The sequence below is a fragment of the Schistocerca americana genome, chromosome X (genome assembly GCF_021461395.2).
Source record: "Schistocerca americana isolate TAMUIC-IGC-003095 chromosome X, iqSchAmer2.1, whole genome shotgun sequence".
Lineage (NCBI taxonomy): Eukaryota > Metazoa > Arthropoda > Insecta > Orthoptera > Acrididae > Schistocerca > Schistocerca americana.
Genome location: NC_060130.1, coordinates 348506735 through 348532778, shown reverse-complemented (window position 1 = coordinate 348532778; position 26044 = coordinate 348506735). Strand labels below are relative to the sequence as shown.

Here is a 26044-nt window from a genome sequence, read left to right as displayed (position 1 = left end):
AAGCCTTCAGTAACTACTGTAATAAATACTATCGAGGACCTGTCTCAAAATGGAAAGACATTTAGGTCATACGTTGCTGCTATCAGTGGCACGTAAGTAGCACCCAGACATTTGTAGAAGAAAGATGAACTGAAATGGAAAGTAGCAGAAAACAAAAGTTGCATTGTTGATTTGTGCCTTCAAATGTTCTTTAATGAAGAAGTGTTGCCATTTATGTAAGGAATAATACCTTCCCTGGTGACATTGTTTTGTGTTACCTTATTTGATTGAATGTAGACCTGAGTTCCGTAATCCATGCAATTCTTGTGACATTTTAGTAAGCCTACCACATTGAGACTGTTGTCTTGTGATGAATGAGCGTCACATAAAACTGCTATACTTTACTCTGTAGGAACAACATACAACCATTTGTTGGTTTCCATAAGCTATCTTCTAATTTTATTACATTTTTGAGACAATCTTTTGGAATGATGTTACTTTGTAACAATTTTCTCACACATCTTTCCTGTTAATACATTGATAACATTACAAATGTTCATTAACATTTGTTTTTCCATCTGTCAGTCTCCTTGTCCTGCCGAGAGCTTTGCATATATAATTACTTATACCTTCTTGATAGTAGGTATTCCTTCCCTGTTGAATGTATACATAATTTCCTGGTACAGTGCTAATCTTTGTCAATAAGTAGAGCATTTTGTACATATTAAATTCCTTATTCTCAGTCAATAGGATGCTAATTACATAACATAGTCCATTATTTGAAACAAACATATCTATAGGGGTTGGATGAAAAAATATGGAAATACCACAAGAAATGCAAGCTTGAACATTAATCCAGATGCTAGCAAACTTGCAGGTTGCGTTTTTGTATTTGACCATAAATAGCACCTTCGCAATGTCCTCGATATGTTAAAAGTGTCAATAGTGTTCAGAATAGGCCTAGTATTCTGCGAAATTGTGAGGTGAGCCAAGTGAATTTGAATGTGAGCAAATTGCTGGTGCGTACTTCCTTAACCAAGGGAACTGAAGTGTTTGGTGTTGTTCGAGGCACTGTGTCGAAGATTCATAGCAGACACAAGGAAAGGAAGAAAACAGCCATTAAGTCACATCACAGATGAAAGTATGTTTTGAGTGATTATGACAGATGGTCATTGTAGAGGATTACAATGAAAAATAAGGGGAAGACAGCTGCAAAAATTGTTTTAGAACTGAATGTCACACTTGCAAACGCTGGCTGCACCAAAAAGACATGAAGATAGTACCAGAAGCTGGGAAATGCAGGGTGAGCTGGAATTCGAAAACCATTCATCAGTGGTGCAAATGCCCATAATGTGAAAACATGGTGCAGAATCCATAAAACCTGGGCTTAGGAGCAGTTGAAGAAAGTTATATGGTGTGATGGCTCTTGTTTCATATTGTTTCCACCTTCTGGCAGACTTTACATCTGGCACACACCATCCAAAGCCTATGGTGCAAACTGCTTGCTGCTAAGAGTGAAACATGTTGGTGTTTGGTGGTGATTTGGGCAGACATATCTTGGTATTCCATGGGTCCCATGGGTACTCTACAAGGTTGTATTACTGCCAAGGATTATTTGACCACCCCTTGGTACAATGTTTGTTCCCCAATGATGATGCCACGTCCAGGATGACGGGGTCCCTATTTGTATATCGCGCATTGTCCAGGACTAGTTTAGTGAGCACAAGGTTGAATTATTGCATCTCCCCTGGCCATCACAGTTACCAGATCTCAATATACTTAGGAGAGTAAGGTACGTGATCACTAACCATCTCCATTATTGCTGCCTGAACTTATCGCTATTTTAAAGAAAGAATGGTATACCATTCCCATAGAAACCATACAGGATCTGTATTTGTCCATTCTGAGATGACTGGAAGCTTGCTATTTTCCTATACTGTATTAGGTATGGTAATGTTTGAATTTTTGGTGTTTCTATATTTTTTTACACCCTCTGTAGACTCATATTGTTCCAAACTACATAGCTGTATGCTTCAGGTAAAGGTGTGGAAGATCTGGTAGTCCTAAAGTCATCCTGTATTTATCTCAAGTATTTAATAATTTGCGCTGGATTCACGGAGTGTGGTGCTAATATCCTTTTCTGAGTGGGCGCTGTGGCACTGAAGTTACTCATACTCTCTACATAATTCACAAATAAAGCATTTACCTCTATCATTCGTTCATTGATTATGATGAGTGGAGCTGTCCTTTTTAACACTGCATCCGTCGTCTTCAAGACGTATGTCACAAATTGTTCTAACTTGTTCATCCCATTTTTGAGCAATTGCTTGTTAATGGCAGTTGAATCTACTGTATGATTTAATCCATTGGACATGGCTCTGATGACAGCAAATTGCTCCTTCAACACACTGAGCAGATTTTCTGATCTAGCTTCCATGGTATCAGTATAGGTTTTATAATATGAAGTATCTGCCTTGTCCCTATTTCACACAAAAAATTAAAAATTCCTGTTTTAGATATCTAACCATGCCTAGTTAACTGCTGTACTAGATCTTAAATTTGCACCAATCTTTCTATGTTTATGTTGTTTTTGCTGTTTACAAATTTGCACTTAATCCTCCTCATATTTAGTTTACTCAACCTCTCTACATTGCTGGACTGCCTTATTTCGAACTAACATATGTTACCGTTTTCCATGTAATGCTAGTAATCTCAGGTGGTGGTGGTGGTGGTGGTGGTGGTGGTGGTAATAATAATAATAATGTCTAGGGGTGCCACTGTCTTCTCAATCTTAACTGCTTGGTCTATCTTTCCTTGTGATTCTGCAGTCCTCCAACAGCTTAATATGCGTAATGTCCAGTGAATCATTCCCATTTGTCCCATGGCAGGTTTTTTTGTTTTGTTTTTGTTTATGGAAATTGAAATAACTCTCTTCTACTTGTGTGTATCACGACGGCTATTGTACATAATCATTTTAATAATACAGCTTCAATCAGCTTGCATGTACTTTCATTCTCTTATTTTTGTTCATTTTTATTGTTATGTTTGGCATGTTTACTGCTACCACTTCATATGATCCTCTGAATGTGAATCTAATGTCTTTGATCTACCTCTTCTAATTGTTCTGTCATAGAGCGGGACCTTATCTCCTATTTCAAATGATCTTGGATCTCTGTCCTGTTTCTTGCATCATGCCCTGAGTTGGTGTGTGTTTTTATTGTGGTTGTACCCAGCTGTCATTGTTTCTTTCTAAAAGATTCTTGGTATGTTTACATTTCTCCCAAATATGAGTTTTAATGGAGTATATCCAGTACTGCTGTGTGGTGTAGTGTTGAACATGAACGTACTGTAGGGCAGGCCTGTCCACCGATCTGATCATGCAAGCAGGCTCATGCTTGTGCCACATCATTGAACAACCGGCTGCCACGTGGTGAGTAATGGAGGTGATGGGGGATGGGATGGGAGGAGGAAGGAATTGGAGCAAGGTAACTCCACATGAGAAACTGTTGTTAGCGAGTCTATTCTACAGTTGCTGATGTTAGTTTTACGGAAACATACCACTTCATAAATGCTAATTAATGCATTCTGTGGTAAATTTATTTTCTAAGCCTGTTACATTGATCAGAAATGACAGTGAATTGAAACTTGTATTTCTTTTAATTGACGAAGTGAAGAACGTGGGACAGCTAAGTACAAAACATGATTTTTCCTAAGACTGCCGCAGCCTTATGACGAATGTCATTTTTGAACAAAGTGTATATTGATGCCAACTAATATTTTGCGACTGTTTTATTCACATGTTAAACACAGAATCACTGGATGTGAATGAATACTACTAATTTTCCTTTCACTATTGCTTCAATGCCTTGTACCACTTTCTGAACGCAAATATTTGAAGATAAGCTTTTAGGCTGATGTCTGTCAGTAAACTTGCGTGAATAGATTTAGTTGTCTTCATTCTGGAAAAAAGTTGCTCGCACGTGTATGTAACTCCAAATATTGATGTAATTTCAGCTGGCTAAATTTTAAAGTTCTGAAAATTCATGATGTGAAAAATTTTTACAGAGGCCTACATGACTTACTTTTTTATGATACTGGTTACACAACTGCTAGTCACACTGTACGTCTGTTAATTCTTAACTGTAGCTAGGCATGCTCTGCTGATGTGTTGTATATTGATGTTATAGTATCTGATCATCTCTGTGAAAGTCCTGACCCAGCCATCATGCTGCTTTTTCTTCAGTTTAAAATGAACTATTTTGTGCTGTAAGCATTGGACTGTAAGTATACACATTTGCGAGAAAGGTTATGGCGAAACCGAGCGAGGTGGCGCAGTGGTTAGACACTGGACTCGCATTCGAGAGGACGACGGTTCAATCCCGTGTCCGGCCATCCTGATTTAGGTTTTCCGTGATTTCCCTAAATCGCTCCAGGCAAATGCCGGGATGGTTCCATTCAAAGGGCACGGCCGACTTCCTTCCCTAATCCGATGAGACCGATGACCTCGCTGTCTGGTCTCCTTCCCCGAAACAACCAACCAACCAACGTTATGGCGAACCTTACACATGATGATTCCTCTGAAGATAACCGTAGTTGCTTGCATATGTTGCTCAAAAAATTGGACACTGATGGAATTTCATATCTCTATACAATCTCTTCCACAAACTTTTTCGCCATCGTCTTGGTGCAGTGATGTTTGATTGGAACTGTTACTGTAAACAAGCTCAAATTGTCTAGAAGTTCCAGGATATATCTATTTGCTGATATTGTGATATATATAGTGGACCAACTATGTCCATAATACACTTGTCAGATACTGTGTTTCCGTGGCTGTAATCACTAATAACGTCTTGGTTTTACTTTTATTAAATATTTTCTTCTTGCACTTGTCACATGGTCTGACGTATTCTTCCACATCTTTTCTTTCTTAACCTTTCTGTGCTTTATCCTTTTTTTTTTTTTAATGCGGTCCAACGTTCTGTGGATCACTTGGTGTCTGCCTAACATGTTGTCATGCATTTCCTTCATAATCTTTGTCATTTCTTCTGCACTAATTTCTTCAGCCTGGACCTTTTTTTCCTCTTCTTCTGTAACTATTGTTATTTGAGGCTCCATAACTGTTTTCTTTGCTACCTGCATCATGAGACCTTATCCTACTGAATGTGATGCATTCAAGGTGTCTCGCTTGTACACAATATAATACAAGTAGTTCTCTAATTTTAGTCTCCATTTCAACAATTGTGGAGATGGATCTTTGACACTAAATACATGTTAGTGCCTTGCGATGGGTCACTACTACAAAATCTGTTCCATACACATGTGGCCTGATCCATTAGGTAGCCCACACTATTACCAAACATTCTAATTTGATTGCTGAGTCATTCTTCTCTGCTTTATTTAATTTGCTGTTGGTAGACCCACATCTATTTTCCCCTTGTGGTAGTACTGCTCTTAACACTTCCACACTGGCATCTGTGCTTATTATGAATGGTTTCTCAACATCCGTTTGGCTTAATATGGGGAGTTCAGTTATTTCTCCTTCAAGAAACGTGTTTGCCATTGTGAATATGGACAACCATCAGCTGTGTAATAGAATGACTACAATGAAAATTTGTGCCAGACTTTGGCTTGAACCCAGATTTCCCGTTTATCCCAAACAGTCACCTTATAATTTGGCTATCCAAGCATGATTTACGGACAGACCCAAATTTTATGTTGTCAACCATCTGTCTACAATCTGTACTCGTACGTCCATTATGTATGTTCCTGTAAAAGGGAGACATTTTACTTGGAAGTTGCTTGTCCGGTGTCAGTGGGTAAACACGATATTGCAGTGCCTGTGTTATTCCAAATTACAGTGCAAAGTTCCTTTGGACGTGCATGCACTTCCGAGTAAAATGTCTCCCCTGTATGGGAATTTACATAATGGATGTAAGAGTACAGGTTGTAGACACATGGTTGACAAGATACGGAAATTTGGGTCTGGCTGTGAGTCGTGATCGAATAGTCAAATGGTAAGGTGACCGTTCGCGATAAGCGAGAAATCTGAGTTCGAGTCCCGGTTTGGCACAAATTTTCATTGTCCTCATTCCATTATACAGCTGATGATTGTCCATATTTGCAATTGCGAATACATTTGTTGTATTTCATAATGGCTGTAGTTGCCATAGTGCCTGTTCTTTCAGTGATGAATGCATGTCAAAAGGAATTTTGCATTGTAATTCGGAATAACACAGGCACTGTGATGTCAAATTTCTCTTTTGCTTCTTAGAATGCTGCCTTCTGCAGAGTACCCCATTCATATGGCACCTCAGCCTTTATCATCTTGTGTAATAGGCTGGAAATTTTACTAAACTTCAAAATGAAATGAAATGACAGTAATATCCAGCAATCCCAAGGTAACTTTGTAATTCCTTCATAAAATTAAGAACTGGAAAGTTCCGTTCATCTGTTATCTCGTGCTCTAAAAATAAAAGTTCCTTTCTCAGGAATTTGCACTTGTTGGTTAGACTTTCAACCTCTCCCCCCTCAGTTTGTCAAAGACTTCCTGTAACTTTTCATCCTGCTCATTTAGTGAGCGTGTGTAACAAATATCATCATCTAGGTGTACCAGACACCTTGTTTCTTGAAATCCTGACAACACTGCATTCATCAGGCTGTGAAATGTATTTGGTGCATTTTTCAATCCATCTGTATTTGTTTGTATTCGTAGGACTGAAAATCTTAACTAAATGCTGTTTTCTCTCTAATACCTGGTTCCATCAAGATCTATGACACCAGCTTGCCAAATCTTATGTGGAAAAATAGAAAAATATTTTGCCTTTCCCTGCTGGTCTAAGATTTTGCATATATTGTATATCAGGAAAGCCTTCCCAACTGAAATTTCGTTTCAGTTTCTATAATTTGTTGCTATTGTACATTGTACACTTTGCTATTCCAGTGATCACCCCCCCCCCCCCCCCCCCCCCCCGGTTCTTTCTCCTCTTCCTCCTCCTCCTTTTTTCCATAACAACTCTTTGCATTCCATGGACTTTGCAGTTATTTCTTGTATTTATGTAACCTGATCTGGTTAGTGTCATCAGACCCTCTCTTGTATTGTACCCCAGTTTCACACATATGGTACCTTTTTTTACATCATAGTTACCTAAGAAATAACAATTTTAATGTGACAAATAGTGTTAAAATGATATGAGTGTCTAGAGTGATAGTGTGAGTAAATAATACTGACAATGAACTATAAAGTTAATACTGGCAATACTTCTACTGCTGCTGCCACTAATAATGATAGTAGTAGTAGTGGTGGTGGTGGTGGTGGTGGTGGTGGTGGTGGTGGTGGTATGATGAAAATAATAACAATGATAGTGGCAATATGAAAAAAATTTATACATGTACAAAATAGATGTTTTCTGAAATAACAAGTTCTGGCAAAATGAAACTTTAGGACACTACATCAGCTAAGAGCACTGGGAAATGAGGAAACTCTGGCTGGAAAGTAGACTGTACAAGGGTAACGAGTTTGTGCAGGGATGATGGTAATTATTATTGTTGCTGTAGTAAATATGCCATTAATTGTCTTCTGAAGCTGGACATGGTATTCATGTCTCTAGTATAATGCGGGAAGTTATTGTAGAGTCAGTTTCCTGGTGCTGAGAGGAACGATGGGAGTGGGGGTGTCTGCTGTATGTTGCTCAGACAAGTGTGTTAAGGTTGAGGAGAGATGTTAGGGAGAGTGTACATTGATGAGACAGTGGAGAAGACAGGGTATGGATATGTCTGTGGTTGTCTGCGCACAGCCAAGATAGCTGTGCATATAATGGTGAAAGACGATCAAAGAGGTGAGCGTCACAGAGATAATGACCACAGGCATCTGTAACCAGTTACGGGTGCTGTGATTTCCTTGAGAAAGACCTTTCAGGATAACAGTGCTGTAATTAATAATGGGAAGTATAGGAGTTTGTAGAAGTTTATTGTTCAGGTGTAAAGGGAAGTGCCTTGTATATTTTTGTAAGGCATGGAGAGATGCTGACGCCTTCTTTTACACTGCAGTTATGTGCTTAGCTCAATTTAGACTCCCATCTATTATTACTTGTAGACTCTTTGATGAGAGTGAGAAGTTGACATTTGTTCCATTTAGATTGATGTAAATTAAAATTAGCGGTCTACTTGTATGATATTGTGTATAAGTGAGGCACGCTGGATGCTTTGTATTCAGTAGGATAAGATCTCATGATGCAGACAGCACAAAAGACTGTGTGGAGCCTCAAATAACAATAGTTAAAGAAGATATTTTGAGCTAATGAGCCAACCATTACTGCTTAGGTGTAAGATGGGTTGCGCTTTAATGTGTATCTTTTGCTCATTTTGATTGTAGACACAGGTCGGTATTGAGATTCTAGATAGCAGTCCTCAGATTTATTGGTTTTGCACTTAGAGGTCATCAGTATACATGTGGTATTTGCATTAGGACAAAACTGATGACACATCATTGACATAAAATGAAAATATTATAGGACCTAATATCAAACTATGGGGCACACCTGATACTACTTGCCTCAATTGTGACTTTATGGAGCTGGACATGACACATTACTGACAGAATGTCAGGTATGAGTGAAACCATTGCAGTGCACTTGGCGAGAAATTTAGGTTGCTATGATTGGCAAGTAAAACGTTGAAGTCAGCAGTGTCAGAGACATCGCTGAATTTTAAGAAGCACATGATAATCACTTCTTGTGCATCCATGGCAAGTTTCATGCCATCTGATAGCTTTATTAAAGCAGTTGTTGTGCTGTGATGTTTACGGAAAGCTGATTGGTATTTGTCAAGTAGGTTGTTCGTAGTTAGTTTATTAGCTGGTCATGCACCATATATTAAACTGAAGCGCCAAAGAAACTTGTATAGGTATGTGTATTCAGATGCAGGAATATGTAAACAGGCAAAATACAGAGCTGCAGTCAGCAATGCCTGTATAAGACAAGTGGTGTCTGGTACAGGTGTTAGGTTGTGTACTGCTGCTACAATGGCAGGTTATCAAGATTTAAGTGAGTTTGAACATGGTGTTATTGTGGGCGCACGAGCAATGGGACACAGCATCTCCGAGGTAGCGATTAAGTGGAGATTTTTCCGTACGACCATTTCATGAGTGTACCGTGACTATCGGGAATCCAGCAAATCATCATATCTCCGACATTGCTGCAGCTGGAAAAAGATCCTGCAAGAATGGGACCAACGAAGACTGAAGAGAATCGTTCAACATGACAGAAGTGCAACCCTTCTGCAAATTCCTGCAGGTTTCAATGCTTGGGCCATCAGCAAGTGTCAGCGTGTGAACCATTCAACGAAATATCATCAATATGGGCTTTTGGATCCAAAGGCCAACTCGTGTGCTCTTGATGGGTCACTTGGGCCCGTCAACACCCACATTGGACTGTTAATGACTGGAAACATGTTGCCTGGTTGGACGAGTCTCGTTCCAAATTGTATCTAGCGGATGGACATGTATGGGTATGGAGACGACCCCATGAATCCATGGACCCTGTATGTGAGCAGGGGACTGTTCAAGCTGGTGGAGGCTCTGTAACGGTGTGGGTTGTGTGCAGTTGGAGTGATGTGGGATCCCTGATATGTCTAGATACTACTGACAGTTAACACGTATGTAAGTGTCCTGTCTGATCACCTGCATCCATTCATGTCCATAGTGTGTTCTGATGGACTTGGGCTAGCCTAGCAGGACAGTGCGATACCCTACATGCCCAGAATGGCTACAGAGTGGCTCCAATAACTCCCTCCCCTCCCCCCCCCCCCCCCCCCAGACATGAACATTATTGAGCATATCTGAGATGCCTTGCAACATGCTCTCAGAAGGGACTCCACCACCTCCTACCCTTGAATGTATGGACAGTGCTGCAGGATCATGGTGTCAGTTCCCTCCAGCACTACTTCAGACATTAGTCGCATCCACGCCACGTCGTGTTGCCACACTTCTACGTGGTCGTGAGGGCACTACATGATATTAGGCAGGTGTACCAATTTCTTTGGCTCTTCGGTGTATAATGCCTTGGACTGTGCAGGAAGAATGCAAGTAGGTGGGTAATCAAAGGGTGCTGTGGAAACATTCTTTTCGGGTAGTGGCTTAACTATTCCCTGTTTCCAGACCTCAGGGGAAACGCTTGTTATTAAGGAGTGGTTGAAGTTACCTGTTATAATGAGAAGTAGAGGGTCAATAATAAGTTTCATTATTTGGACCATGATGCCAATCATTGCGTCTAGTAGATGCTGATCTGATGAACATGACGGCCTTTTTGGCAGTATTGCAAGTAACGTGCTTTAGATAGAATTTTTTGTGGCTTTCATTGTGTCATAATTACCTTGTTTTTTGCTTTGCAATTTATGGCTATAATTTTTGCCTAGTTTATTGTAGTACAATGTGACTGCTTTGTGTTCCATGTTATTAGTTTCAGTTTCTGTCCACTGAAATTCCTATCACCATCTCTCTACACTGAGGCCTAATATGCCCATACTTAATGCACTTACAATGCATTTACATGTGTGATAATGTTTCACTTGATTCCAGTGTCTGTGGCATTTTTCAAAGATAATTACTTCACACACTCAGTATTTTTAAACCCCAGTTTATCATAATTGTAACAGAAATTCTGAAACTTTCTGCCCTCTTGCACATTCATGGGTGTCTTTACCAAGTGTATATTCGCTTGCCTCTCTGTTTTTCTGTAGTATGCAGCTATGTGACCTTTTTGTTCACAATTCATAACATTTTGCCCCTGTATTGTTTTTATCCTTCACTTTCTCTCTGAGTAACCTTTGGTAACTGATCCCTTTCTTTTACTGACAGCAGTGCACTCTCTTTTTGTAGTACCATTTCTACTGTGTATACGAAATGAGTTTTTTGATGAGAAAATTGATTTTTGGGGAAATGCATTTTTTAAATATTTAGAGTATCCTGTTTAAAACTGCCCATAAAATATTGAAATGCTGTACACAGATGTATTTAAAATAGTTTTTAAAAAAAAAAAATTTTCTGTTGGCTACATTGCTAGACATTGACAATCGATTGTGCACTATTTGTAGTGTTTCATTTGTGAGTAAAGGTCTGTTTTTTTGTGAAAGTCGTACACTCCTGGAAATTGAAATAAGAACACCGTGAATTCATTGTCCCAGGAAGGGGAAACTTTATTGACACATTCCTGGGGTCAGATACATCACATGATCACACTGACAGAACCACAGGCACATAGACACAGGCAACAGAGCATGCACAATGTTGGCACTAGTACAGTGTATATCCACCTTTCGCAGCAATGCAGGCTGCTATTCTCCCATGGAGACGATCGTAGAGATGCTGGATGTAGTCCTGTGGAGTGGCTTGCCATGCCATTTCCACCTGGCGCCTCAGTTGGACCAGCGTTCGTGCTGGACGTGCAGACCGCGTGAGACGACGCTTCATCCAGTCCCAAACATGCTCAATGGGGGACAGATCCGGAGATCTTGCTGGCCAGGGTAGTTGACTTACACCTTCTAGAGCACGTTGGGTGGCACGGGATACATGCGGACGTGCATTGTCCTGTTGGAACAGCAAGTTCCCTTGCCGGTCTAGGAATGGTAGAACGATGGGTTCGATGACGTTTTGGATGTACCGTGCACTATTCAGTGTCCCCTCGACGATCACCAGTGGTGTACGGCCAGTGTAGGAGATCGCTCCCCACACCATGATGCCGGGTGTTGGCCCTGTGTGCCTCGGTCGTATGCAGTCCTGATTGTGGCGCTCACCTGCACGGCGCCAAACACGCATACGACCATCATTGGCACCAAGGCAGAAGCGACTCTCATCGCTGAAGACGACACGTCTCCATTCGTCCCTCCATTCACGCCTGTCGCGACACCACTGGAGGCGGGCTGCACGATGTTGGGGCGTGAGCGGAAGATGGCCTAACGGTGTGCGGGACCGTAGCCCAGCTTCATGGAGACGGTTGCGAATGGTCCTCGCCGATACCCCAGGAGCAACAGTGTCCCTAATTTGCTGGGAAGTGGCGGTGCGGTCCCCTACGGCACTGCGTAGGATCCTACGGTCTTGGCGTGCATCCGTGCGTCGCTGCAGTCCGGTCCCAGGTCGACGGGCACGTGCACCTTCCGCCGACCACTGGCGACAACATCGATGTACTGTGGAGACCTCACGCCCCACGTGTTGAGCAATTCGGCGGTATGTCCACCCGGCCTCCCGCATGCCCACTATACGCCCTCGCTCAAAGTCCGTCAACTGCACATACGGTTCACGTCCACGCTGTCGCGGCATGCTACCAGTGTTAAAGACTGCGATGGAGCTCTGTATGCCACGGCAAACTGGCTGACACTGACGGCGGCGGTGCACAAATGCTGCGCAGCTAGCGCCATTCGACGGCCAACACCGCGGTTCCTGGTGTGTCCGCTGTGCCGTGCGTGTGATCATTGCTTGTACAGCCCTCTCGCAGTGTCCGGAGCAAGTATGGTGGGTCTGACACACCGGTGTCAATGTGTTCTTTTTTCCATTTCCAGGAGTGTATTTGGTGAAGTCACTGAGTTTTCTTCCCTTGAGCATGCCAAGACCTAGTCTGAAGATATTTAGAAAGCATGTACATTGGCACAAGAAAGTAAAAGGTAGTCAGACGCTATCTGATTCATTGCCTACATCAGTATTTAATGTCCCAATAGTGCCTAACCTTTACACTAGTAGTGATAAATTGAATGGGGCTACTGCCACTACACCTGAAAGTGATTCAAAAAGAAAACTAGCTGGAATTGAAGAACAGTAAAAGAAATTGAATGTGGGGACTACAAAATCTGAGTTAATTAATGTGTATTCATTAGCAGATGCTTTGGAAAACTGTGTGCTGCAAACAGAGTTGGTGGGTAGTTATTGCAGATACACTGTTTTTTTTCCCCTATTCCTCACGTGTTACTGTATGTACAGGTAAACTATGTGATATAAACATTGGCTGGTTTATGGCTTACCGCCGGCCGAAGTGGCCGTGCGGTTAAAGGCGCTGCAGTCTGGAACCGCAAGACCGCTACGGTCGCAGGTTCGAATCCTGCCTCGGGCATGGATGTTTGTGATGTCCGTAGGTTAGTTAGGTTTAACTAGTTCTAAGTTCTAGGGGACTAATGACCTCAGCAGTTGAGTCCCATAGTGCTCAGAGCCATTTGAACCATTTTATGGCTTACCGTCTGTAGGTAAGGGCAGGGCTGCAGGTGCCATGTTATGTAGTGTGATGTACCTCCCTGCTCCATTCTCAAAATCTGACAACACGATCTGTCGTTGAAGGTGTAGCACAGGGAAATATGAAAAATGCTGTTGAGGAAGCTGTTGTTGACAATAACAGCAGGGACTTGTCCATAGCTTTTGATGGGAGTCAGCAGAAGAGGCCACATACCTTTGAATGGTGCTGGAACAGCAACAAGTGTGGACACCAGCAAGGTAGTTGATGTGGCAATACTTTCCAAGCATTTCAGATGCAAGGATAAAATGAAAAATAAACATGAAGAAGAATGCATAGTAAATTATTATGGTTCAAGAGGTGTATGGAAGTTGCTGGAGTAAGAAGTATTTATCAACACTCAGTAAAATGGTAAAATGTTAGATACTTAAATTGTCTAGGAGATGGTGATTCAAAGATATTTGAAGAAATTGAAGAACTGAAGTCCTATGGGAACAGTATGAACATTTGCAAACTAGTGTGTGTTGGCCACATTCAGGAAGGGATTGGATCAAGATTTTGACAGCTCAAGGCTAACATGAAAGGCAAGAAATTGAGGGATGGAAAAACTTTAGATGGGAGAAACAGTCAGGTAGATACTGCTGTAGTCGATATTCAGCAGTGCTGTTGTCTAGCCATTAGACAGAATACAGTAGATATATGTCATGTCCCTGTCTGTTGCCGACAGGATTTTGGTGACAGTTCTGTGTGTGCTGGTGCCTTTGTAATGTCATAAGAAGAGAGACATAATAAAAGCCTTCCTCAGTCACTTTGCAAAGGTGAGGAGAATAGAGAGGGTAATTGTCAGAATAGGAAGTATTTAAATAGGTAATGTATGAACCATTTACCAATTTGTTTCATAACTGCTTACACTGTTGGGAGAGGTGTCCTTACGGCAGCTTTACCTTTGTGGCCTGCTGACCTAAGTTCTTCAGAAGACAGTTGTGTTATAGCAAACTGTTCTGATTACATTAACAACATTAGTTTCCAGCTACCAGAGACGAGTTCTGTTCCCTGATTCATTCTGTTTACATACAGGGAATACACATACCTTACTCTATTCCCTTAACAGCTCAGCTGTCCGAGACAAGTATTATGCCATGACTCATTCCAGCTCTGTACAGAACCTCTTGTATTAGCTCACTAATAGAGACAAGTGCAGACTGCTCGTGTTCTTCTAATAATTACCTGACACACAGACAGACACCCAATACTTTTGGTACTACTTTGTCTAATTCAGTTACTCACCAAAATTGAATACTAACTTCTTATTGCTGCTGTTCTTCAGGTGTTTTGGTACGTCTCCCATATTTGACTCTACTGCAATGACTCCTCATGGCTAAATAACTGCTGCTGCTGCTTGTCTAGTACTCCTACTTACAGTCCACTATTGACTACTAGATCAGTGGTTGCCTTGCCTCTTATTTGCTACATTTTCTGACTGTTTCTCCTAAGTTCTCGAAACCTTCCATCCTCAGTAAGAGAAGTGCCCAAATGAGGCAGTGGATGGTTCTGCCAATGTGACAGGCATATATTCTCAGTGCTGGAACCGTGTGTGTTAGTGGCAGTTCACTTTCTCTTCATTGTGTTTACTGCTGTGCCCGATTCCATATCACCTGGTCCTGCGTTGTCTCAAGTGTTGAGTCTGTCGACATGCTTTGTGGGGCCATTTAAAGATTAGAACATTTGCACATGATCACTTTATGGCAAAAAGGGTTGTCAGCATTGGAAGCTGGTACCAAATGGACATACACCACAGAGTTACCACCACCAGCTGTGACTACTGACTTTAAAATGTGACTCGCAGGTACTCCATGAACAGTGAAACATAACTATACACCAGCTTTTATGAGGCAGCTGGGAGGTTGTTTTGACCCATACAATGCATGATCATCTCCACACAATCTGTTTGGCCTCAAGATGTCGATTACAAACAACAGTACAAACCCTCTAGTGCCATGGCGTGCAATGAAAACGGACAAGATGGACACCTGTAATAGAACCTGGATCAGTGGTGTCAGGTTCTCTTCACTGTCTAGTACAACATTTGTCTGACATCTGATTAGTTGTGGAGGAAGGTGGAAATGGCTAGGAGCGAATACACATTTTGGGCATGCAGTCTCACAGGCTGAGCAGGGAGGTGGTTCAGTCATGCTTTGGGCTGGTGTTGTGCATGGATGTTGCATGCTTCTCATTGGTAGTAGTTGCCACAGCTGAGGATGTGGATAGTGGGTGTAGATAAACAAGCCATTTAGTCCTTTGAAGCAACAGCTGTTATCATTATGCACGTTTGAAATACATGTCACATGCGAACTAGATAGTGCATTGACATTTCAGTATATTAATAAGTGTCAGAAATTGTAGATACATTTTTATCGGAAAAAGTGAGAGTTGTTTTATTCTTTATGTTTGAAATTTTGGTGTTACTGAAACATAATGGTTGATTGCCGGGTGGAGGGGAAGGGAGGGGATGAGACAGAATTCAGAGCATTTAGTTTGATGTAAGAAAAAATATTATTTAGTGTTTGTCAAGTTTTTTATGTCTGTCATGTATCTCCAGCTAAAATAGCCAATTCCTGAATAAATGCATTTCGTTATCATGATATTTTTTTCATATCAGCTTCTTGAGGTGGGACACTCACCTTTGGTTAACATTGCAAAGTAAATCTTTTCTGGTGGGTATCTGTTACCTCCAAAATTTTTTGAGATGTTCAAATTCTTCCTGTAAATGGTCATTATCAGCAGTCAAATGTGGCACAGGAAGATAGCAGCTATCAGCTCGCAGGTGCAGATCTGTCTGTATTGGAATGTGAAAGACACCGCGTCCCACAATGTTGCTCAACTATATGATGAGCCAAGACATCCATGAAACAGAGGCAACTGTTTTTTTCCAGCTCTGTGGTAAACTAGATGTTCCATAAATTGGATTCAGGTTGTCTAAGACTTCATGAAATTTCTTCTCACCATGGGGCCCACGATACAAAAGTGTTATCCACATATCTCCATGGGCTTAGAACTTAGAGTTCAGTGCCTTCTCCTCAAAATCTTCCATAAAAAGAGTGGTCCATGAAGGGAGATGAAGGGTTTCCCATGGCAATCATGTCAAATTTTTCTTAAAATTTGTTGTTACTTAAAAAGAAAGTTGAGGAGAGGTTATTCTGAAACAAAGTTATGATGCACTTTTTAAAATGTTATGAAATCGAGGAGGAGAACTCTGCAAGTGAAATTTTGGTAAATAATGACACATCATCAAAACTAACCAGTAAATCCAAGCTGCAGAGTGTTTGTCTCAGCCTATCAACCTGAATTTGTGAAACAACATATTTCACAGGGGGTAATGGTAGCATATATCTCTGCACGGAGTCGGCTTGGACAAATTCAAGCATCCCACTGAAAAAATACACACATCAAAAAACGTTTGCATCAACCCGGTTCCCAGAACTCCTGAAGATAGATGTTGGCTGTGGATATTGTATCACAGACACAGTCCCTTTGATTGTTCAGAGGTGTCATGAAACCCACCCAAATATGTAAACAACCATACACGAGCAGTGCCATTAGATGGAGGGGCTCCAACAGCCGATCAGTTCCAATCATTCCACCAGGAAGGAAGTACATGGCTCATGTTGTCTGTAGTTCAACCATTTTGAGACGGTCAGTACCGTGGTTCCATCACATCCACATTGTTGCTTTGTGCTTCAACAAGGGAAGTGTCCAGGCATCTCAGGCTGAACCAAACCGATGTTGTTCGGACATGGAGGACATACAGAGAGACAGGAACTGTCGATGACATGCCTCGCTCAGGCCGCCCAAGGCTACTACTGCTGTGGATGACCGCTAACTATGAATTATTGCTTGGAGGAACCTTGACAGCAACGCCACTATGTTGAATAATGCTTTTCGTGCAGCCACAGGATGTTGTGTTAAGACTTAAACTGTATGCAATAGGCTGCATGATGCACAACTCCTCTCCCGATGTCCACGGCGAGGTCCATTTTTGCAACCACGACACCATGCAGCGTGGTACAGGTGGGCCCAACAACATGCCGAATAGACTGCTTAGGATTGGTATCATGTTCTCCTCACCGATGAGTGTCGCATATGCCTTCAACCAGACAATTGTCGGAGGGGCAGCATATTGGCGAGGCGTTTGTTTTCACGGATGACAATTCGCACCCCCATTGTGCACATCTTGTGAATGACTTGTTTCAGGACAACTATATCACTTGACTAGAGTGACCAGTATGTTCTCCAGACATGAACCCTGTCAAACATGCCTGTGATAGATTGAAAAGGGCTGTTTGTGGATGACCTGACCCACCAACCACTCTGGAGGATCTATGCCAAATCTCTGTGGGACGATCTGGACCAACAGTGCCTTGATAAACTTGTGCATAGTATGTCACGACAAATACAGGCATGCATCAATACAAGAGGACATGCTACTGATATTAGAGGTACCGGTATGTACAGCAATCTGGACCTCCACCTCTGAAGGTCTCTCTGTGTGGTGGTACAACATGCAGTGTGTGGTTTTCATGAGCAATAAAAAGGGTGGAAATGATTTTTATGTTGATCTCTACGCCAGTTTTCTGTGTAGGTTCCGGAACTCTCAAAACTGATGTGATGCAAAACTTTTTTTTTTTTTTTATGTGTGTATTTTAGAAATGATCTCCACAAACTGTTCCCCATCATCCCATATCTGAATCGGTTTTCATAATTTGAGTACTGCCTGGGTGACTAGATTGGACGTTATTTTAACATTTGGGCCCTAAATAATGGAATAATGAGCATTTTTTAAAAAAATATAACAGTCACTGTTTGGGTCATATTTTTGTTGATCAACAAGATTTCTGGGCCACGCAGGCAAATAAAAGTGTGTTTTTATGCACTGATTTTAATGTTATTTGTAATATGTTTACCACTCCACTGCCTTGTAAAATACTGAAATATTGCAGCTGAAGAGTTGTTCCAGTTTCCAAATAACACCACCAGTGCTAAATTAAACTGCTATAGATAGGTAATAAGGCTATTATAGTAGTGCATACATATTTTCAACTTACCATTTCATAAGTGAACGAATCAAAATAGGTTTTCCTCTTCTTTCTTGTTACAAATTTTTCCAAAGTTAGAAACTTTCAGAACAGCACATAGCACAAAAACAATAAACGGCAGCACTTATATTAAATTAAACTACAAGTAAGAACTGAACTGATTAACAAAAGAACAACTGAACTCGAGTAAGGTCAAAAATGTACAATAGTCGGTCTTGGCCAAAGTAGGGATAGGTGATAGCTGATAGTGCTATTGTTCTATCAATAGTTTAAATCCTTCAATGTCCTTGTTGACTATCAGTAGTGCGCATCACTTTTTTGTTGAATCATTGAAAAAAAATTATGTGAGACAATGGAAAGTTTTTGTTCAACGGCCATATAGTCCAGAATTGGTAAGCCACTCTGGCAAAATCACCTGGACATTGAAATGATGATCGCACCAACACATCAGGTTGAAGGTACCCATTTGCTAAAACGTTGTGTCTTACCGCATGAAGTAGTCTGTAACGGTCTGCTGCACATCCTTTTCTAATGGGAATCATCAGCCCTTCAAAGCCTTTTTTAAGGGATCAAAGGCATGATAATCGGTGGGGAGAGATCTGGACTGCAGGGCAGGTGCTTGATTGTCCCCACTGGAGTTGGTGTAACTACTGTGTTAAGACAAAATGGCAGCATGCGTTATCATGAAGCAGCAGCACTCCTTGTCACACCATTCCACAGCGATGGTTTTCGACTAACGTTCTACCCCATGAACATTCTTCACTCTCAGATGGATGCCAAGAAAAGAATAACAGCATGTTGGGGTCCCGTTTGCATGTATTTTATTTTGTAAAAAGGGTTAGTTTTCACTTGAGTTACGTCTTGCAGGATGTGGGTACTGTGATGTTTGCGTACGTCTGATTAAGGTAAACTAATCTCTTGCCTACATGTTGGTGTTTATATACTCGCTCTGGAGTTGCACTACATTGCATATACACTGCAGCAGTGCCTTCAAATGGAAACTTTTTGATCGCCCTTTATATCTTTCAGTTTCACTACGCGTCAGCTAGGTAGTCTGTAATGCTGCCTAAGTGGTGCCCCCCGCCCCCTCCCCACCGATGGCTGCATCCCTGCTGTGTATTGTATAACTTCCATCATGATCTGCCATGTGCTTATGCACACTTGGCTCATCCAAATGGTTTATAACGCACATGAGAGGGCTTTATCGTCAGTCTGCCTAACTTGCTTTGAAGATGGCTAGATGGTTTGGAGCAAAGCATGGTTATGGTTGAATTTCCATAATTTTATGGCTCAATTAATATTCCATGAGGATATGTAAATCACATTGCTTTCTCTGTTTATAGTGTTCATATTATGCTTTTGCTTTAATTTTCCTGTCATATGAAGTAATGCACTGCAGAAATAAAACAATCCTCTTTACAGTTAATGAGTTGTTGTTTAATTTTCTGTAGCTGCCGCATTAAACGTATTGAACAAAAGGATGAACTTGAATCGGAGAAGACCCAAGAATACAGAGATATGGAAGCAATGCAAGAGGAGAATCGTCGTATGCGTGTTGAAGTAGAGCAGCTCCATGTCAAATACGAAGCTCTCAAGAAATTTGCAGCATTGAAGAAGATTTCAATTCCACCTGAATTGGAAACTATTTGAGCTTAACTTCAAAACAGTGCTACTTGCTCTTTTGTCCTTTTACAAATTGTATAATGGAAGCGTTGCATATGTAAAAGACCAAAAACAAGAATTGTATCTGAGACTTCTAGTAGTTTTCAGATATATCTTCTTATCGTACACTGCTTCCTTGATTGTGCAGGGGAGTTACAGAAATGATTAATCATCTAAAGGCACAGTGTCAGCACAGAACGCATCTCAATACCAAAGACAGGTATTACCAAGGAGAAATTGATAGTACAGCACAGAGTTACTAAATGTCAGTTACACTGGTATTACTTTTATAAAATTGTAATAAAATATTTCCAAATGTACTGTGTACTTATTTCTACAAAGTTGTATAAATTATAAGTGACTATGGTGTGTACTATGTTTGCACTCTTTCTTGAGCTCTAATAGAGAGGAATGTGGGGAGCAGAGAAAGCAAGACCTACCTTCATCAAGGTATACCACTACTGTAACTGTGCTTCGCTCTTTGTACCAAACATTTATGAAACCTTCTATGGCCTCTTTTCTGGTTAGCTGTAGTAGTGGCCTTACTAGAACTAATTTTTCATTCATTTCACCACACAGAAACCTGCATTGTAAGATGGCATTCACTACAGTGGCCTCGAAATTTGTAGTGCATCAGTATTGTTTGATCACCAAGGTTGGCAGAAAGCAGAAGCAAAGCACTAGTGGCGAAAATTCTTCGGACGACTGCCAGTTCAAGAGTAGAAAGTAAGAAAGTGCTCAAGAAAAAGTTCAGAGTTAATACTGCTCACACATTGTGAAATGTGAGAATTGTTATAATATAATATGGTTTGCATGCTCAAAAATTTCTTAAATGTACTAAAGTAAGTGAAAATATTTTTGAGAATGTGAACATCATGACGCAGGTGTTCAGTTGTCAGCAAAATATGTAGAACAGCATACCTAATGGTAAATACTTGCATTGGAAGTATAACATGCTTGAGAAACTATTGTAATTAAAATATTCGTATTAACACGGGAAATTATGGGGTTCTAGTTTCTGAAAATGTGACAGTAGAATACTCTATCATATAATATTTAACAAGTAAATGTAATGGGGATGAACTGAAATGTAGGTAATTGTGTGAGAACTGCACTATATTGACAATGAATAAATATTTTCTTACTGTTGGTATTTTGTCTCATGTTTTTAGATTACCTTTTAATTCTCCCATGTGTATTTTCCCAAGAGAAATGTATCCCACCTGAAAAGAGATGAAACTAGTTAATATTTTCAGAAACATCTTTAAAAATTCTGAGCAGATCATAAGACAGTTTCATAGACAGTCATTTTATGTTTCTTTTTGAATGTATCTCCAGTACCATATTCACTTAGATTGTATGTGGGAAAAAAAGATTATTGTGGTGCCGTATAACTCTGTACAGATATGGTTTGGTTTTGGTAATTGATAACTTTTTCATTGTTAATAGTAAATATGGTGCTGCAACTAGCACAGAAGAGTGCGCAAACAACATGTCTGGTTAACTTTGTGTTTCAATTCTCGATATAAGGTCTATCCTAGGTGCTACACTGTAGAAATCGGAAAGTTTTAACTATATTCAATTAAATGCTGCTATTTAATTTAACAGATTTTGACAAATTAATAATGATTTTAATAGTTTTCTACCAAAATATATCTTTGGAAGTATAACTATCATGTTTTTACGCACTTCGGATGTGATTCATTCAGTTCTTGCTGAGACTCGTGTCATTTACTTTTGTGGTAGAGCTTGAAAAAGATTCCATACACAATGCCTGCCGTTATCATAATCTAAAAATGAGAATACATGAGTAAACTGAAATAGACCTATGATTTGGAAATGGCACTTGAAACGTAGTGTTACCTTAGTATTCCAGTGACCTTCAATTTTCAAATTTCTTGGTACTCATATGTCTGTAATGGTGCCTGTAAAATGTCTTATTTCAACTCATCCCACTGGCTTCTAGGACCTAAGTGCCGAGAATGAAGTTTCAGTTATCTATTATTAATTCTTTCCAGCTATTTGTGGTGCATGTAGGTTGGTTTCAGTTTTTCCCTTTTTCCATTGTCTTTGTTTGTGTGAAAACCTTACCCAGATCCAGTACTAAACTTTTATACCTGACTTTCTCAAGAATTTTTCTCTTTGTTGTGTTGATAGGTATAGACAGCTTAGCGTCAGCTGCAGACTGTGCTAACCTCTGCTTCCGTAACTGGAGCAACATTGACATTCACTGTAACTTGAATCACTTTCTCTTAATCTTCTGGAAAGAATAATGTGTGTCACTTTCGTTCTCTTCATCTACTGAAAAGAATGTTCCTAGAACAGGAGAGTAAGTTTTATACCAATGTAAACATCACCATATTATTCACAAGCACAGAATCCTGTGCTTCACTGTCTAAATATTGTAAGAACACTTTGAAAGGAAGTAAGAGTGTGATTGCCTGGTTGGATAAACATCAATATTTCTGTCAAGAATTGGAGATGATATCGATTAGCATGCTGAAGTTATGTGCAAAGCTATCTTCTCAAATATTAATGCAATAGTGGATCTTACTTCTGTGAACAGAAACTGTAACTAAGACTGCAGAATTTTCCTATTTTTATTGATACTAAAAACTATCAAAACTATACATCTACATGATTAAATCACAATTCACACTTAAGTCTTTGGCACAGTGTTAATAGAACCACTTTCAGACTGTTTGACTACCATTCCAATCTTGAGTAGCATGTGTAAAAAAGTACACCAGTATCTTTGCATGTGAGTTCTGATTTCTCTTATTTTGTTAGAACAGTCATTTTTCCCTTTGTAGGGAGGAGTGAAAAAAAAAAAAAAATTGGCATTCGGAAGGGAAAGTCTGGTGATTGAACTTTTGTGATAAGATCTCACCACAGAAAGACAGCCTTTGTTATAATGATTGCTACCCTGACTCGCTTATCTTATCTGTGACACTTTCTTCCCTTTTCTCAATAACACAAAATGAGCTCCCTTTCCTTGAACTTTACTCTCATCCATCCTATCCGGTAAGGATCACATACCACACAGCAAACTCGAGAAGAGAATGGGGTAGCGCATTGTAGGCAGTCTCACTATTATATTTGTAGCACCTTTTAAGTGTTCTGCCAATAAAATACAGTCTTTGGTTTGTCTTCCCCACAACATTTTCTGTGTGATGGTTCCGTTTCAAGTTGTTTATAATTTTAATTCCTAGGTTGAATTGAAAATCTTTAAATTTGGGTGATTTATTGTGTAATGAAATTTTTTAAAATACTGGTGTGGAGTACCTCGCACTTTTTGATATTTTAAACTCAGATTCTACTTTTCACACCATGCAGATATCTTGTCTAAATCAGTTTGTAAGTCATTTTGCCCTTCTGATAACTTTATTATGTTGTAAATGGAAACATAAACGACAAAAAATCTAATAGGGCTGCTCAGATAGCCTCCTAAATCATTTATATAGATTAAGAACAAGCAGACCATTTACATTTCATCTGATGACTTCCCTTTGATTACTACGAACTGTGTCATTTCTGACACAGTCACATGTCCAATTGAGTCGTTGAGACGATACTCCATAATCCTGATGTTTAATTAAAAGCCACTTGTGTGGATTGGTGTCAAAAGCCAATCAACTAGAGATCTTTTGTACACAGCTCTCTTTGCTTGGTGTGAAGAATTAGCCAGTTGTGTTTCAAAAGAACATTTTCTGAACCCATGCTATTTGTGTGTGTCAGTATAACATTTTCTTCAAGTTATTTCATAAACTGAAAACTGCAATAACTACAGACCTTTACTGCCTTCAGTGTTGTGAAAAATTTGCCAAGATGCCATACAGAACATATCGTCGCCGTCTAAGACTGACAATATATAAAACAATAGAAGACGTTGAAATGACAACATCTGTTGGTGACAAGAAGAAGAATACTATAAAATCCGTCGCTGCACATTCACTTCTAGATGGACCCGCTGTTTTCTGTGGATGTAGACTGAACTTCAGTATTGATCTCAATGATACATTTTCTCATGGCAACGGCTGGCTGGCTAACTGTTGCAATTGTACGAGGTGGTACAGGTGTACCCAATGTATCTGAACTCGAAAGCTTTGTCGACCGTGACGTCATAGCCTACTGAAGTTACTCATAATTTGCTTATTAGTTTCAGTGCTTTAAAATACAAGAAGTTTCCTTTACTACTACTACTACTACTACTACTACTATTGTAAATTGATTTAAAGTTCCTAAAATTCCTGCTCACTTTTCATTATTTTCCTGAGCTCAATTTGAAAATAATTATTCATTATAACCACTGCGAACACAGTGCCAGGATGCAATTAGATCTTGATGTAGCTTCTCATAATTTTCTTTGAATGTCTTTGTTGGTACGTGCCTTTGTTCCTTATTTTTGGATCAGTATGAAGTCATTTATGAAACTGAAGAGACAATGTTTTACCTAATTATCTGTCTGTTTTACCTGTGGCAGCTCTGTTGGTGTTAGAATAAAAGTAGAGAGGAAAAGTGAGACATGAATAATGAGAATTCAAGCTATAAATATCTTGGGGAAGACATTAATAGGGACAGTAACCTCCTTTCATTTCTTCAGTTTTGTGTTCTGAATGGCTATTTGTGGCTATTTTGATTTTAAGAGAGGCAACTTTTACTTTCAATTTCTGCAGCATCCTATTATATGCAAGTAGAGGTTTTACTGTAATCAAGCATTTTTTTTAGAAAATAACAGGAATTTTTTACAACAATAAGTTGTATGATGAAGTCCCATACTCCTTGACAGAGCGTAGGGGAATGATGCGGGAGACCCGCATCGCCATACTAGGCAAGGTCTTAGTGGAGGTGGTTTGCCATTGCCTTCCTCCGATCGTAATGGGGATGGATGGATGATGATGATGATGATGATGATGATGATGATGATGATGATGATGATGAACACGACACACACCCAGTCATCTTGAGGCAGGTGAAAATTCCTGACTGCCGGGAATCGAACCCGGGACCCCGTGCTCGGGAAGCGAGCACGCTACCGCAAGACCACAAGCTGCGGGCAATAAGTTGTATAACAGTAGTCATATATTGTAACAAATATTTGAAGATATTCCATAACTGTTGCTGCAACTGCACTACAGTTGATAAAACACTGCTGAAACAATGTTGTGCGTTGAGATTTGGCAGCAAAATTGGGAATGACAGTATATATTTCTATTATTATTGTGTCAAACAATGGAAAATGCAGGATGGAACATAACAGTATTATGAAAGGAAAGTTGCTACTAACCATGTAGTGGAGATCACACAACTGCAGTCTCAGGCAACTGCTGCTGCTGCTGCTTGCAGTGTGGTATCAGTTGCCTGAGACTGCGATCGCACGTGCACGTCTTGTGTCTACGTCTATTGTTGACGAAGGCCTTAATGGCTGAAAGCTGTATTTATTTGCGTCAGGCTTTTTGTTGTGCCTCTCTGCAACTCAGCATCTCTGCTGTATGGTGAGTAGCAATTTATCTTATATTATTATTGGTATTGTGTAGTGGTGACTGATAAATAAAATATTTTTTTTTTTTTTTTTTTTGCTGTTCATTATCATGTTGGTGTTCAAAATGCTAAGAAACTACTCCATGAGTGTACAGTGGGATCTATATGCTATTGTAGATGCTGTTGGCTTTGATTGCTTAGTAAAATACCTGGTTAAGATCTGTATACATGCTGTTAAGGAGCTACCCTTCTATGAAACTATTTTGACTAAACAGTCAATTCTTCCAGTTGGTTGTTTACTTTTTACTTTTGGCAGGATAGTTTTAAATGATATTCCCTCAAACTTCACATTGAAGAAAAAGTGGTTTTTCCTGTGAGGGTGAAGGCTGTAAGCAGCATTCATAAACTGGTATTTTGGGATATAAACTCTGCTGTCCCTTGCATGTAATGTAACAAGTTGAAAACAGAATATGCAGAAAACTGTTTTGGCACATGTTAATTAAATTACCTGATAAAATGAGAGTACACAGTTCTTTTGAAAGTAACAAAATAAAATATTTTTCATTGAAAATACATTTTTACCATGCTTACACCCTTGAAGTTAAGGTACTTGACAACAAA

At 40.0% G+C, this 26044-nt stretch overlaps 1 protein-coding gene across 3 annotated transcripts in view; it reads left to right on the top strand.

Moving 5' to 3' along the window:
* Positions 1-21095, top strand: part of LOC124555033 (transcription factor MafG) — a 33969-nt gene extending 12874 nt beyond the window's left edge. For all 3 annotated transcript variants that reach the window (XM_047128793.1, XM_047128795.1, XM_047128794.1), the window contains exon 3: positions 19732-21095. In XM_047128793.1, coding sequence (XP_046984749.1) covers positions 19732-19930 — 199 coding nt within the window. In that variant the 3' untranslated portion in view covers positions 19931-21095. The remainder of the gene's footprint in view (positions 1-19731) is intronic.
* Positions 21096-26044: the final 4949 nt, after the last annotated feature.